The 16,231-nt window shown below is 34.6% G+C and overlaps 1 protein-coding gene across 1 annotated transcript; it reads left to right on the top strand.

Moving 5' to 3' along the window:
• The first annotated feature begins 2,413 nt into the window (after positions 1–2,413).
• On the top strand, positions 2,414–4,572 carry LOC128734381 (cuticle protein 16.5-like). Its single transcript, XM_053828553.1, has 3 exons — positions 2,414–2,457; positions 2,602–2,859; positions 4,104–4,572. Exons 1-3 carry the CDS (start codon positions 2,446–2,448, stop codon positions 4,239–4,241), a joined length of 408 nt encoding a protein of 135 aa, XP_053684528.1. The 5' UTR covers positions 2,414–2,445; the 3' UTR covers positions 4,242–4,572.
• The last annotated feature ends 11,659 nt before the right edge of the window (positions 4,573–16,231 follow it).

Here is a 16,231-nt window from a genome sequence, read left to right as displayed (position 1 = left end):
ACTGCTCGACTCAACTTGATAGCTATAAACCAGCAACTTTGAATGCGTTTTTCTCGAAGTCACAATTTTGCCACACGGTTCTGACTGGTTTAACAGCGACCATATGAATCGGTTCGCGGCAGAAAATGGACGATTCAAAGCCACTCACACAACTAAGCCATTTGATTTGATTTGATCTGGCTAAAACTGTTTTATGTACAACAACTTAGAGCTATATTATGCAATATAAGAACTTAAAGAACTAATACAAAGACTAAACTTCTTTGCAAACACTGGCAAATGGAATATATTCGCGGTTTTCTGAACAGACTTTTTTTTTATTTAGAGTGGTTTTAACCCAAAGGGTCATTCACCACGAACAGACATTAATATTTTCCGAATCGTAAGATTCGGACTCAACTAGTCAAAGATAAAATGTGAAAAAGGAAAAGACAGATTAATATTAAAGTTGAAATTCAAAAGCTAAACTCTGTAACTCGAAAGTCAAAAATTAAAAAAGTACTAATCAAAAGAGTACAGTCAAAAATATAGTCAAACTGTAAGTTCAGTTTAAGTAAAACATCAAACACTAAATATCGAAAAGTGAAAGTAAAAATTCGAGGTCAAAATTCAAAAGTTATGAACCAAGGAACAAGTCCAAAATTAAAGCATAAACATCAAAAGTCAAGTCAAAATTCAATAATCAGAATTGAAAGTTCAAAACACGGATCACAAAAGCTAAAATTAAAAATTAAAAATTAAAAATCAAAGTAAAGAAACCAAAAGTCAAAAGTCAAAAGTCAAAAGTCAAAAGTTAAAAGTCAAAAGTCAAAAGTCAAAAGTCAAAAGTCAAAAGTCAAAAGTCAAAAGTCAAAAGTCAAAAGTCAAAAGTCAAAAGTCAAAAGTCAAAAGTCAAAAGTCAAAAGTCAAAAGTCAAAAGTCAAAAGTCAAAAGTCAAAAGTCAAAAGTCAAAAGTCAAAAGTTAAAAGTCAAAAGTCAAAAGTCAAAAGTCAAAAGTCAAAAGTCAAAAGTCAAAAGTCAAAAGTCAAAAGTCAAAAGTCAAAAGTCAAAAGTCAAAAGTCAAAAGTCAAAAGTCAAAAGTCAAAAGTCAAAAGTTAAAAGTCAAAAGTCAAAAGTCAAAAGTCAAAAGTCAAAAGTCAAAAGTCAAAAGTCAAAAGTCAAAAGTCAAAAGTCAAAAGTCAAAAGTCAAAAGTCAAAATTCAAAATTCAAAAGTCAAAAGTCAAAAGTCAAAAGACAAAAGTCAAAAGTCAAAAGTCAAAAGCCAAAGTCAAAAGCCAAAAGTCAAAAGTCAAAAGTAAAAAGTTAAAAGTCAAAAAATTATTTGGATTGAGTAGTTATTTTTCCAACTTCTTCAAGACATTATCTGTGCCCTATCGTCTCGAGTTTATTTCAGTATTTTTGTCAATTAGTTTGTATTTATATAATTAGTTTTGCATTATTCAGAATGGAATCAAATTTTTCTACGATTTACTATGGTTTTATACTAGTCGTATCTGTATAACTTTGGTTAGAATTGGATTCATTTTTGTGTTTATTTTGTTGTCGCTATTTTTTCTAAAAAATTACAACTTAAACATTTTGTAAAATATGTCTGATAGATAGCATGTGAAAAATAAATATTGTTTAAAATTCGCTTAACTTTTATCCAACAAAAGAATGCTTTTCAATGATTCATAAAGCAGATAAAGTTTATTTAGCACTTCGAAAAATATTTAATTTTTATTTTTGTACCCCAGTTTCAATGGCAGCACTGTGAAACCGCCCCGTTGTTGTTGAAAAGCCGTATGACGATGATTTGCGTTCGTGTATCCTTATCCCTGCCCTGTTCCTCGTGTTCCCACCCCAAACGCTGATGCGCGATTGGCATCGGGTCTGCCCACGGCAAATCTCGTACTGCAATGACGCGTCCGTTGGATCAGAATGAAACCCTACTTACGGTATCGACGGCAACCACACCAAAGCAAAAGAAAACAAAACAGCCAATAGTAAAACCAAACTGAACGATACTCGTATTTACTATGGCATATTAACCGACCGATCGACCACCGAAAGGCTAGGTTGAATCCGCGTGTATACGAGCGACTGAATGTGATGGTAAATAAGACCTACTACCAATTCTTAGTATCAACTCGAGGCGGCGGCAGCAGCAGTGGCGTGGCCAGCATTTGTTCTCTTTCTCTCGGTTGGACATGTTCTTGGTCTGGTATTTACAGTCGCACGCCGCGCTAAGCCGCACTAAAATGTCACTGTGTGTGTAGTCAGGTGTTGCTGTGACCGTGTGTCACCTTTGTGAGAAACTTCGAAGTTCAGAAGGGCTCCAACGATTTTCCGACTATAAATAGTTAGGATCAAAGCTCCGAATAGCATTATAGTTCAGTGTGTCAAAGCAGCAGCTTTTCAGTGTTTTCACAAACCAACCCAAACCCAAACTCTCAACCGCAAAAATGTACAAGCTCGTGAGTTGAAGTTCCAAATTCGATGTGTAATCGATAGGGTATCAGTGATAAGAATATTTTAGTGTGCAATTTAAGTGATGTTTTGGTTTCGAGTGGACACGAATGATGATTTACGATTTTCTTTTCCGACTTGCCTACGTTTAGTTGGTCCTGCCGCTGTTCTTCGCCGCCGCGTCGGCCGCTTACCTCGGAGCCCCTCTGGCCTACGGTGCCCCAGCCCTGGCAGCTCCCTATGCCGCTCCCTATGCCGCTCCCTATGCTGCTCCCTATGCTGCCGCTGCCTACCACGCCCCGCTGGCCTACCATGCTCCAGTAGTGAAGGCCGTTGCTCCACTGGCCTATCACGCCCCGGTCGTTAAGGCTGTCGCACCACTCGCCACCTCGTATGCCAACACCTACAAGGTAAGTCCTTAGAAGCCAATCCAGCCAATCATCCACCAGTCAATCCATCCATCCGGTGGGGTTTCGATGGGATAATTCTGCTGAGCAATTGACAGGATAATAGAGTTAGCCACGACAAACACGATTTAATGTGATCGATTGTTTTTGGCACGTCACGACAATGGTCGGTCTAAAGGTGGAAATCGCAATGTTCTTCTTTGTGTGTTGATTTAAATTATGTGCGCTTGGTCGATATTTTATCGATGTCAATCGCTAAGTAGTTGCTACATTCAATGTATTTTCCTTCGTAATACTAAATAGCACTGTATGGTTCCGGCAAAGTATTCCAAAGTTCGGGATAAATTACGGGATTCAATTGCTCTTCTACTGTTTGGAGCATCCTTAATTCAATTTTGGAATAAACAAAGCCAAACTACAAAATCAATGGTATATACGAGTATAAAATGTAATAATTTTCAAAATATTTAATACAATTCACACAAATAAAACTCACAAATTTCAGCAATTCCGCATAAAGTTGGCTAAATTTAGATTTTAGCACATGACAATAGTTTAAAAATCATGTTTCACCGGCTGATATTCGACTGGAATTCAGTAGGAGTAAAATAAGTTGATCACGACCTTTAATTGAATTACGGTTATATCAAGACATTGATCTGCCAAACAGTATGCTCAATGTCGTTTGCTACCAGCATTTATAACTGTACAATCAAAAATGGCAAAAGGCCCTTAGTTAAAGACGAAAGATCACATCAATTCAGCTCGATTGCCAAGCATTCCGAATTCAATAGCGATTGTTCGAAAAGCAGTTGACTTGTTCGCGTTTAGTAAAACAAGCCAAACACGCAACACCTCCTACAATCGAACCTTTGACAAGCAAACAATTGCAGTTTTGTGGATAAACTTGTTCGAATGTGGCACGATATTCGTGAGCTGTGATTCACCTTCAAAGGCAATCGCTACACAATAAAACCCTTTTCAATTGTCATCCGAATAAATCTTGCAACATACACGAGGCCAAACATAATACGGCCAAACGCCAATTACTCAACAACCCAAACAGGATCGGTAGCTCATAATAGCATAATAGCAGCCAATGAATAAACGTATCAATTAACAACAGTCTGCAGCATTCCATCAACAGTTCTCACTATCATAATAGCCACCAATCATAATCATCACCTACTCGCGGCGTCGGTTTTCACGTTTTTCATCGTCTCCTCATCTCCATCTTTCATCCGCAGCTCTCCGTGAAGGCTCCAGTTGCCTATGCTGCACCAGCCTACGCTGCTCCAGTCGTTGCCCATGCCCCAGCCGTCGTTGCTGCCCCGGCGTACCACGCTCCTCTGGCCTACTCCGGATACCCCGGATACCTGCACTAAGAGTCTCTACGTCGCTAGTTAGCTCCTCTAGTTAGTGCCCTCTTTCTTCCCACTACACCGACATCCAAACCAGCAGATTCATTCGTCAACTGAAAGATGAACGCACAGCTCAACAACACACATTCCTATAGAAACACTTAACTTTTTTTTGGATCCTTCCAAACGCGGGAAAACAACCACCCAACCCGGACGACGCGGGAAACGGACGACGGGCTCGGCGGTTGACTGTCCGTAAGCTGAGATTTTAGCAGATTTTATTTAAGTCATCATCCATTAACGAATAGCAGTGTGCGAGAACCAGCATCTCAAAGCGAGAACAAAATGAGTCTAATTGTGTACATATGATGTATAGTTTTTGTATTTATTTGTGAAGAAAAGCTACAAAAAAATAAAAAATGACAGAAATCACTTCATTGTTTCATTTCTGAAACTTTTGCGCTCGATGACATGGCCTTATTTAATTTATGCAAAATAAAACTCCTACTAAAATTGAGGCACAAGCCGGAGGCCAACTTCAAAGGCCTAGAGTTGTGTGATATTCGAATAATCTAACCTTTTCACAGGTGAAAAAAAAACGACAGAAACAATCGACCAAAAAGTACCAGCAAACCCCCACGACCACAAGAGGTACACGTATTGAAAAATTCTGTTCTAGAGTGCAGAGAGTGTAAATTATGCAATTTTCATCACATCAGCACATAAATTTAAAAACAAACAAGCCAGCCCGGACCGGTAGGTAATTGTTGTGCTAGTCGCCCCGTACCTGCATGTTCTATGTTAATGTTCTAAGTAATAGCAGAACGCAGGTAATTGAAATCTCCGGCGGCTCGGAACGACCGCAGCAGCCCACGAATCGTGAGTTAATTTACAGCTCAGTTTCACTGTAGGCCTAAGTCTTTGTACTGTTCTTACTTAGAATATTATTATAGACTTCGAAGCGGCTTGCTTTCAGACGTCTAATTCAGATTGAGTCCACGGGCAATTACTGGAGACCCTCCGACAACTATTTTCCACCAATAATGGAGTTAGCACCATTTATGATTGCATGACAGAAATTCATGCGCATTTCACCGTAGAAGGAAAATGTGACGCCCATCAGTCGTCGTCGGTGAGGAGGTTGTTTATGTTTACACCTGCCGCGTGCTCCTGCACACGATTTGCACGACCGCAAGTGACGAACCCTGCTGCTCGTTTTTCTGAGCATCGTTTGTGATGCCTAGTTGGGGAAGGAGAGGAGGTCTTTTTTGATTATAGACATCAACCAATAGATCAAAATTTTCAAGTAATATTGATTCATTTACTAATAGGATTTTCTATAAAGTATCAACACAGTCTTGGGATTTATTACATGCTTTACTAGATGAAAGAAAACGAATCCGGATTGCGGAAAAGTTCCCATAATATATTTTATAATATAATTTGTTGTCGTAGTTGCTTTCAGTAGAGCCCTTGGTAAACCGGAGGCGGTATTACTTAATGCTTGGATCTCTCTATTTTCATGATTTGACGAGAAGGAGGTAAAAAATTATGTCGTTTTGCTATGAATACATTTTTCAGTTTTCTACTTTCTCAGTACATTGTTGGCTTTCTCGGATAATAACCAACAATCAAAAAAGGACATAATTTCGTATTTTTTATTATTTCCAAAACTATATTCCTAAAATTGAAAACGAAAGGTTTGTATTTGGTACGAGAGCGCATTCGTAGTACATTTTGCACCAGAACGCATTTGATGCACGGTTAGTGTCAGGCATCATTCCCAAGTAGCACTTGTAACTAATCATAAAAATAAAAAAATACAAAAAGGTTGCACAGCAGTTACATTTAGGATAATTGTAACGAGTTAGGTTACATAAAATTAAAAATAGTTACTTTTTAGTTTTCTAGTGACAAAAATCTCAAAAAGTTACCAGGTAGTTACCAAATGACCAAATTGAAACCTTTTTTTCGAACTGTCAACAACTTGGTCGTCGCAAAACAGTCACCTTTCAGTTACGAGTTACCAAATAGTTATCAAGTGACACAAATGAAACCTTTTTCCAAACTGTCATCAACTTGCTGGTCGCAAAACAGTTAATTTTCCGTTACGAGCAGTTACGAAGTCAAAAAAAGTCGGCTAGTAACAATTTCGCAACAATTTGTTCACTGTTCCTTGTAAACACAACGGATTAAGGAAAAACTAGACCTGAAGAATATTGCTAATGGTAAAGATAAACAATTGGTACACGTTGTGAAATGCTCTTGTAAATGCGTTTATTTACTTAATTGATGGTACTTGGAATCTTCTCCGCCCAGACATTGGTATTAAGTAAACAAATGAAGATTATTCTCAAACGTCAAAACGATCAAATTACATCGAAACGAAACCGGCAATGAAAATAGGTTACAGTGTAACTTAGAAATGACGACATAAGAAATAAGTGACTACAACAGATTTAATATTGGTTACCGTATAACCGATACCGTAACCAGGTCGAAGGCTAAGGTTACATACAACTAGAATGTAACTGAAATGTAACCTTCTATGATTAACACTGGTGGTAACTGTTTTATTCAAACTGAAACTATTCTTTGATATTAAATTAACACTTTCTTTTCACAACAATCACTAAAAAATAGCTTTTCCCGATATCAACAATGTGAACAATGAACAATGGCTGCTTAAAATCATTTCATGCAATATGCCGAAAACGATACAAAACTTCAAGCACGATGGTGTAGTAGTTAGAACCAAAGGCAAAATGGCTATGAATTTTACTGTGATAGAAGTGATAGCGAAAACAACTTGATTTTTAATGGTTTCTAGGTGAATGCTCCACTAATTCATTATTGCTAAGAATAAATTTAAAAAATCAAAAAATTAAAATTTAAATTTTTATATTTGATTTACAAAACATCAATTTTTCAACGAAGTAAGTAACGAAAAGCTATATTAAATAAGAGCGCGTGAATTTTTCAAAGCTAGAATCATGCATTTAACCATAAATTTGAAACTGCATTAAAATTTGTGTGAAATGATAATTTATACACTCTTCTATATTCAACAGTTAAATTTACTGCTTGACGTTGACAGCCATAGATTGAAATAATAAACCTGCTACATTTTCGCTATGCAATAAAAGTTACAAGATAACTAATTTGCCACCAATTGAAAGTCAATTTACAGTTTATGTGTAACTTCAATAGTAACCATTTTGTAACTATACATGTTACATATTGGTTATTGAGTAACTGTTAATGCAACCAGATTTAGTTACATAAGTTGCGCTATTTCGGTTACACAACTGTTATATTTTAGGTTACTGTAACCGAAGTTTTACATTTAAATTTGTCGCATATCAGCCGCTGCGACTCAATTGTGACAACGTGTGCTACTTGGGATTATCGACCAGATGCAGATGCAGAAGATTGTATGCAAGAGAAAATATATTTGTGTAATTTATGATCTGCTTAGCTGGTAGCCGTCGTGGTTCTGTTGTTGGCTCAACTTCGACTCCCTATCAAGCTAGCTATTCTCGGAGAAAAGAAAGATATTATCGATTGAAGTTTTTGGACTGAAGTTCGAATACAGACACCGATGAAGCTTGCAATGCAAATCGTAGGCGAAATACGTATCTGTCAAGAATAAATATACAAAGTAGAACTGGACCTGGACCTGGACCTGGACCTGGACCTGGACCTGGACCTGGACCTGGACCTGGACCTGGACCTGGACCTGGACCTGGACCTGGACCTGGACCTGGACCTGGACCTGGACCTGGACCTGTGTAGGGGTTTTTTTTCTTTTAAACAACACTCCGACTTCACAGTAAGACTAGAACTAACTTTATTTTTCCATTTCTTCCCATTTCACATTTTATCTTCACTATCTTTTACCTGCTTCCTGCTTACCTACTTTTCGTTTACATAATATGAACGCTGAGACATGTCTTTTCCATTTCTTCCCATTTCACTTTTACCTGCTTCCTGCTTACCTACTTTTCGCTTACATAATATGAACGCTTCTTTCTGTTTAACTGTACCCTACGCGATAAGATGTTGTGAGACGGATCGATCATAAAACACGTCTCGTCATGCTTGCGGATCTGTTTCCCAAAGCAAGATCCTAAATAAACAAAGTCGAGACGATAACGATCATCCGTACCACAACATCACTATCCCCTACGAAAGTATGGCATATCGCCCTAAGATTAGTTTGTATTCATTATATAAGTCTTTAATATTTTTATGGTGAGTAGACGGAGGCTGTCTGGGGTGTAACATCCTTGTTGTTGTTGTCGAAAAGCTCTGGTTTCGCATAAAGATGTTCCTATTGTTCGCGTTATGGCAATCCATGAATTCATAGTTAGGTTTCGCAGAGACGGCTGGATGGCTGGATAGTGCTAATGACATTGAGGCGGAATGTGCAGTAAAAATACTACCACAGGAACGGGTACCTGACCTGATTACTAGAGAAAGATGTAATGCAAATTTCCGTTCGAGAGCTTTATTGTAACAAGCTGAATGCTGAATGTTTTGATGATGCGTGATGTCCCATTTATAGTAAAAATGGCACTGAAATAGGCTAGTTACGGTTGCAAAAGCTGATCTTCATTGATCACTGCAGATTACGCATTCGTCATTACGATATTCTTGGCTTGGCGACGACAGGACATATTCCATTGCATTAATTAACGAATAAGGTAGAATCTACTGGGGTAATAGAGTGCGGTTTGTTGTCCCGGAATCTACACCAACAATTGCTCTTTTGCTGCAGAGCCTATTACGCTATTCACGCTAGTGGAGTAAGTGACATGTTAGATTTAACAGAATTTTGTCTTTCTGAAACATTCTTCATTATGCTGCTGCTGGCTACTTCCGTAAGTATTAGCATAAATCACAGACCATACTGCGTTACGTTCGACGATGTCATAGTTGAGTTGTTGGTCGTTTCCACCCTCCTTGGTCCTCTGTCACTACCCCCAGCGCCTTAAACTCTCGGATTAAATGAATAGTTTACTTATATCTGGATATTTACTTTTCTTATATATAAGTTTACAGTATTATTGCTGAACGTTCATAAGGAACGAGTTCCATACCATTAACTGTTTTAATATTGGATCGAGTGGAATTATTTTGTCTGTTTTTTGTTACTTTACAAAATTTGAAATATATTTTAAGAATCATATATATGGCCAATAGAAGTAAAATAATTCCAAAAGCTATTTTAATAATTTGATACTCTGTACTTCTATTGTCAAGTTGATTCAAGATTATTTTCTCATCTTTCAGTTGTTGAATACTTTTACCTAAGGTAGCTAACTGATTACTTTCATGTGAATGAATTACTCGACTTTCTACAATAGGTAGTTTGAAATCGGACGAATTGAGTAAACCTGTGAAATTGATGCGAATTTCGGAAAAATTTAACAACCACTTATGTATTACCTCTACATTTGTCTTAACTGTTTTTTCAGGTATCAAATATAAATGATCCGTAATCAATTTGCAATCTGCATTAATTGTAATTATAGAAGTATTTGCAAGAGTGACTGGGTGATTTTTATTATTACAATTTAAATGTGCCATTTCTGGAGACGGTGAAACAATTGCCCAGGTATTTAGTTTATACAATTTAATAAAAACTGTTCCTTCTAACTGAAATATTGATTTTTGACATAATGTAGCAAAGTTTTTAGAATGTTTTAAAAGCGATAATTCACAAGATGGTTTCAAACTCATGCTGAACAAGTGTGGGCATAATATAATGTTTTTTAAATGTTGGCAAAAGTTTAATGTTGTACTAGGTAGGATAGTGTGCTTTTCCATTTCATTATCAGTAATCAGAATTTCGTTTTGGAATTTAAAAATTGTAAATTTGTTATCAGCTAAGCAAAGGGGAATTGCGGTTATCTTGAACGTGTGAAAGGTAATATCGTGTATTATCGGAATGTGAGCGACAAAAATAATATATTCTTTGTATTTATATCTCGATTCCTGTGACATGCGATAATATTCGAAAATATTAAAAGAATCCAAAGGAAGTGGAAATCTAGAACCTGCTGGCAATACGGTAGAAATTTTTTGTAATTTTTCGATTAAAACTTCAGACGGAATTAAGAATGGATGAAGATTCTCTCGTTCAGCTATAAGTAAATTAGTAATTTGATTAATCTTTCCTTGAATTTGTATAATCATCAAATTCGTCAATGAAAAACATTCGCGAAAACTTAACTCACTGTTCATTTTATAAATTTGATTATTTATGTTTCTGTGATACTGAGAAACGTGTGTTGAAAAATCTTTAAACTTTTGTTGAAAATGATCAAACATTTCGATGCTAGGAACAGTGGTTTTGTTAATAATTTCAAACAAAGAACTCAGTACCATAGTTTGTTTATCAACCCTATCAACCAAAATTTCTTCATTTTTCTTTACCTTTTTGAACTGTTCCTCAAAATATAGTCCATCGTCTTCATCTAGCGTTCCAATGAGGGTCTTAGCAACTTTTCCAAGAATACCTAACAAAGGTATACTTCTCTTGTTTCTTTTACCTGCATTAAATAAAAATTCCGAGGCTGCCATTTCTCTTCGCTGATGTCGCATACTCGACATCTCGAATTCGCATTGTGTTTGCAGCTTGAGGAATTTTAATTTTAAACATGCCTGACTAGAAATGTTAATCATCCTGTCCAGATATGAGATATCGGTCCTGATTTCAGTAAGATTCACATACGTTGCGATTTCCACTTTTTGTTTGGTATAATATACCTCCGGAATTTTTTCCATAATAAATCCTGAGTTGTCCAAAGGCGTTAGTTCGTATTCCAGCCCCACGATTGCTGGTAGTAACAGTATGAAAGCTAGCATGGTTGCTTCTGAAATGATAAATGTGTAAAATAAAACAAACAAAGAGGACTACTGAAAGAGAAAAAATAATATGATTAGTTTTGTAATTTGAGTAATCTATTTCTATGAACCCTATGTTCTTTTCCACTAATTAAAATTGTTGCTGTTTCGGGTGAATTAATTTTTACAACTTTATAAGGTCCCTTTCTAAGTAGTTGCAGTTTTTGACCTACACCAGTGGTTACATTTTCCAAAAATACATTGTCACCTATAGTTAGATGTATTGGGTTTATATTTCTATCAAAATAAACTTTCGAAACTTCTTTAATTTTTTGTAAATTTTTTCGAGCACTGCTTTGAGTCTGTTGAAGAGTATGTTTCAAATTTAAAACATAATCGTCATAATTATACATAATATTAGGTTCTTTGGTTAAATTCTGCGGGAGTGTACATACTTGACCGAATACCAATTCGTATGGAGTGAAATTGGTACTTGAATGAGGTGTTGTATTATAAGCAAAACAACCAAATGGAATTAATACATCCCAATCCTTATGTTTATTTTCAATTTCAGCTCTCAAAAATTCAAAAACGCTCTAACGCTCCATTAGATTCTGGATGATATGGACTAATGTTAATTTTCTTAATCCCTAATATTTTACATAGATTTTTGAATAAACTTCCTACAAAATTAGCTCCGTTGTCAGTTACCAATGATTTTGGTGTTCCAAATATGCATATATATTTCTCAGCAAACACTTTTGCAATTGTCTCTGCTTCTTGATTTGGCATTGGAAATGCACACACAAATTTACTTAAATCATCTTGCATGGTGAGAATATATCGATTACCCTGTTCTGTGGTTGGCATTGGTCCTACAATATCCATATATAATTTTTGGAAACTTTTTTCAGATGTTGTAGTTAATGCCATTGGCATACGAGTTTTTCTTTTAATTTTACTACGAGCGCATTCAATACAATCCTTCACAAATTGTTTAATATCTCGTTTCATGTTTCGCCATCTATATTGATAGTGAATTCTGTTTAACATTCGATTTACACCTATATGAGCACCAACTAAAGACTTATGATAATCATGGAGAACTCTCTTTATTTCGTCATGGTTGGTTAACCATTGTAGTGTACCTTGGTAAATTAAAACAGTAACTGGACAATTTGCAAAAACATATTTCATCATTAATTTAGATATCATTGAAGAATGATTAATTGAATTGGTTGGAATGTGGTCAATTGCACATTTCTTGAAATGATTTTTTAAGCAAAATGATTTAATTTCCACAAAAATATTGAAAATTTCAGCTATTGACAACTGACAAGTGCTTTTTATCAAGTAATGTATGTTTGAATTTTGGAGAGTAAATTTATAATTTTCACCTTTATCGAAAGATTTTATTTCTTCTGTACGATCAAAATACACTTTTAATAAGTTTTTGGGAGCATGTTCAATTGAATCTAAAATGTCAAAAACTTGTGCTCGCAATGAGTTAATATCATATTTATTTTTAAATGTAATGAAATTTTCATAACTCTTTTCTGTCAGTAAATTATCAATATCTAATGCGCTTTGTGATGGCAAATGAATTAACAAATCATCTTGATTTTCTTCGGAACCAGTATCGATATCATATTTATAAGAAACACTTTCTTCCGTCTCGTTTAATAATAACAATATAAAACGACTATCTTGGAAAACAAATTTCACTTGATTCAGTATTAACAAATGTTTCAAGACGTTCTGTTTATTGATCTTGATACAAATATTAAATTTTTCCAATTTCAGGCATATTTCTAAAACATCTTCGAACTTTTTAAAAAGTTTCTCCGGACGATGTTGAAAACTTTTGTCTATTGTAATATTAACAAAATTATTATCTATCATATCTTTAACATTTACATTCGTATTGTTCGTAGTATTGCTAATTTGATCAATTTGAATGACAAGAAAATTTTGAGGAACATCAGTTACTTCTGTTAAGACTTTGGTGAGATTCCTTGATTGATTTTCAAATTCAAGGTATTTGCTTTTTATTGAACTCCGCGTTGTTATATTAATGTTGGCAGATATGTCTTGTAATAGATTTGTTTCTGAACCTTTAGAAATATGAATTCCTGCGTCTATCCAGTACAAAATCTTTTCTGGAATATCTTCTTTGGAAACCTCAGGGTATGGTATCCTGCTCAGACAATCTGCAACTTCATTTATTTTACCTGCTTTATAACATATATCGTAATCATATTCCATAAGTTCAAGTCTCCATCTCATTAACCTAGAACATGGATCCTTGAGGTTAAAAAGATATACTAAGGGTTTATGGTCAGTTCTAATAACAAATTTTCGACCTAAAACGTGTGTTCTGAACTTCCTCACGCCAAATATTATCGCTAATAATTCCTTTTCGATCGTAGAATAATTTATTTCAGCTTTACTTAATGCTGTACTCGCGAAAGCTATTGGTAAATCCAAATCTTCGCCCTGAGACAACACTGCACCTAAAGCATACTTTGAAGCATCGGTTGTAACTATGAACGGTTTTCTATAGTCCGGATATTGCAGAATTGGAGGGTTTATTAACACGTTTTTTAAAAGTTTAAACGCTTCTGAACATTTTGAATCCCATAAAAATTTCACATCTTTTTTCTGCAAATGATATAAAGGTAAAGATATTTTGGCAAAATTAGGAACAAATTGACGATAATAGTTTGCCATTCCTAAGAACGATCTTAATTCAACAATATTTTTTGGTACTGGAAATTCAGATATAGTTTTAATGTTGTTAGCGTTTGGCAGAAACCCATTCGCTGAAATAGTATGACCTAAATAATTTAATTCTTTTCTTAGAAAATTACATTTGTTTGGCTGAAGCTTCAGTTTGTATTTCCGTAAAGTTTCAAACACATTCTTCAATTTGTTATTATGTTCTTCTAAAGAAGAGCCATAAACAATTATATCGTCTAGATAAATAAAACAGTGTATCCCTTGAAGTCCCGTAAAAATCGTGTTCATCAGTCGCATAAATGTGCTTGGTGCATTCATCAGCCCAAAAGGCATACGAACATATTGGTATTTGCCATATGATGTACTGAAACTTGTTTTTTCTTTATCAGCTTCATTCATTAGAATTTGATGATAACCTGACGCCATATCCAAAGTGGAAAAATACACGGAATTTCCTAATTGCTCAATTATATCAATAATATTTGGCAAAGGATATATATCAGGAATGGTTTTTTCATTAATTTTTCTAAAATCTACTACAACTCTAAATTTTTTGTTGCCATCAGTACTCTTTTTCGGAACCACTAACAAAGGACTGTTAAATGGACTTATACTAGGCTCAATAATACCATCTTTAATCATTTGCTCAACTTGCTTGTTGACTTCCTCTCGATATACTTGAGGTAATTTATATTGTTTTACATTTATTGGTTCATTAGAAGTCATATTGATCGAATGTTTTATTACATCCGTGTGACTTAATTTATCGCCTTCGATAAAGAAAATATCTTCATATTCGCTTAATAACTTTTTTATACTCTTCTTTTCTTCAATATTCAAATTATCATCCAATTTTATTTCATTTCTTAATTTTTCTCTTCTCGACATATTATTTGCCTCAATCCGCAATATATTATATAATTCTAAAGGTTCGCTTTCATATTTAATTTTATTTAAATTTACTTCATGTTCATTAGTATTCATTATGGATATTGTAATTAAATTATTTCTTACTTCACTGACGGTACCTCCGATATAAACCCCTGGTAAAATTTGATTCGAAAATATTATATATTCCATTCTTTCTTTTAAATTACTTGCTTCAATTCTACAAATTTTTTCACAGCGAGCTGGTATTACTAAATTCTGATGTTCTTTGCCTTTATTATTTATACAAACTTTAACAGAAACTTCTTCACCTGCAGGAATGAAGGATGCACTGTTATTAGTATGTTCAATTTTATCCGGTTGCAAATCAGCAGAAGACTTTTCCGGATAAGATTCTGCTATTTGGACCGTTTTTTGATTAGAATTACAGGAATATTCTTTAGGCTGACTAACAGTGTTAGATGCTAATACTGGCCAGGTATCAGAAACATCACCGCTAGCATACACTCTAGAACATCCTACATTCTGTGATAAGTATTCATTCGCTCTTTCATCTTTATGGTTATTCATTTCAATATTTCCATCAGTATTATTAAATAAATCTTTGATCAACCATTTGGATTTTTCACCATTGCAGTGAAAAAATAAAAAGTTGTTATGTAAATCAATTACGCATTCTAAAGCGTTCAACAAATCAATACCAATGATTCCATCTACACCTGGTAAACTAATATCATTATCAACAACATGGAATTTTAATTCAATAGACTTACTAGAAGACCAATGTATAAAATCTGTCACTGTTCCTAATGTTGTAACGAACTCATTGGTAATTCCACGTAAGAGTAATTTTTCAAAAGTGTTAATTTTTTTACTATCTTTTACTGCATCAACTTTTAATAAACTTATATTTGCTCCTGTATCGACCATTAATTTCAAATGCTTTTCATTTAAAGAACTTTTAAAATCAATATATTTTGGAGCACTTTTAATCATATTAATGGTGTACAAATTCATACATTTCTTCTGACTATATATATTATTACTATCAATGGCGCAGAAGGGAACATTGATTAATGTTCGTTTTTTTTGTTGTCTAAATTGCAAAAATTCGTTGTACTCCTCTTCGCTAACTGTTCTTTGATTTTGAATAGAGGAAGTGTCAACACTATTATTCGATGACGTGTTTATATGTCTGATATAATTCATATTATTACCACGATTTTGGTAATTTGGATTTTGATTTGAAAAATTTGCGTTAAATCTATTATTTTGATAATTTTGATTCCTTGGTGCATTATTGAAAAATTGATTATTAAAGTTTTGTCTTTGATTTCCGTTAAAATTTTGATTCCTTTGTTGATTACCATTTTGCAAATTCTGATAATTTTGTCGAAAACCTCCATTAAAATTTTGATGATTTTCATTACTTCTATATTGAAAATTTGGGCGGTAGTTATGTCTGAATTGTGGAGAAAAATTTTGGTACCGATTATTAAAATGTCGCTGTCCGTAATTTTGTTGCTGAAAGGAAT

The sequence above is a fragment of the Sabethes cyaneus genome, chromosome 2 (assembly GCF_943734655.1).
Source record: "Sabethes cyaneus chromosome 2, idSabCyanKW18_F2, whole genome shotgun sequence".
NCBI lineage: Eukaryota > Metazoa > Arthropoda > Insecta > Diptera > Culicidae > Sabethes > Sabethes cyaneus.
Note: the sequence above shows the minus strand (reverse complement) of the source record. Positions and strands in the feature narration are given on the sequence as shown.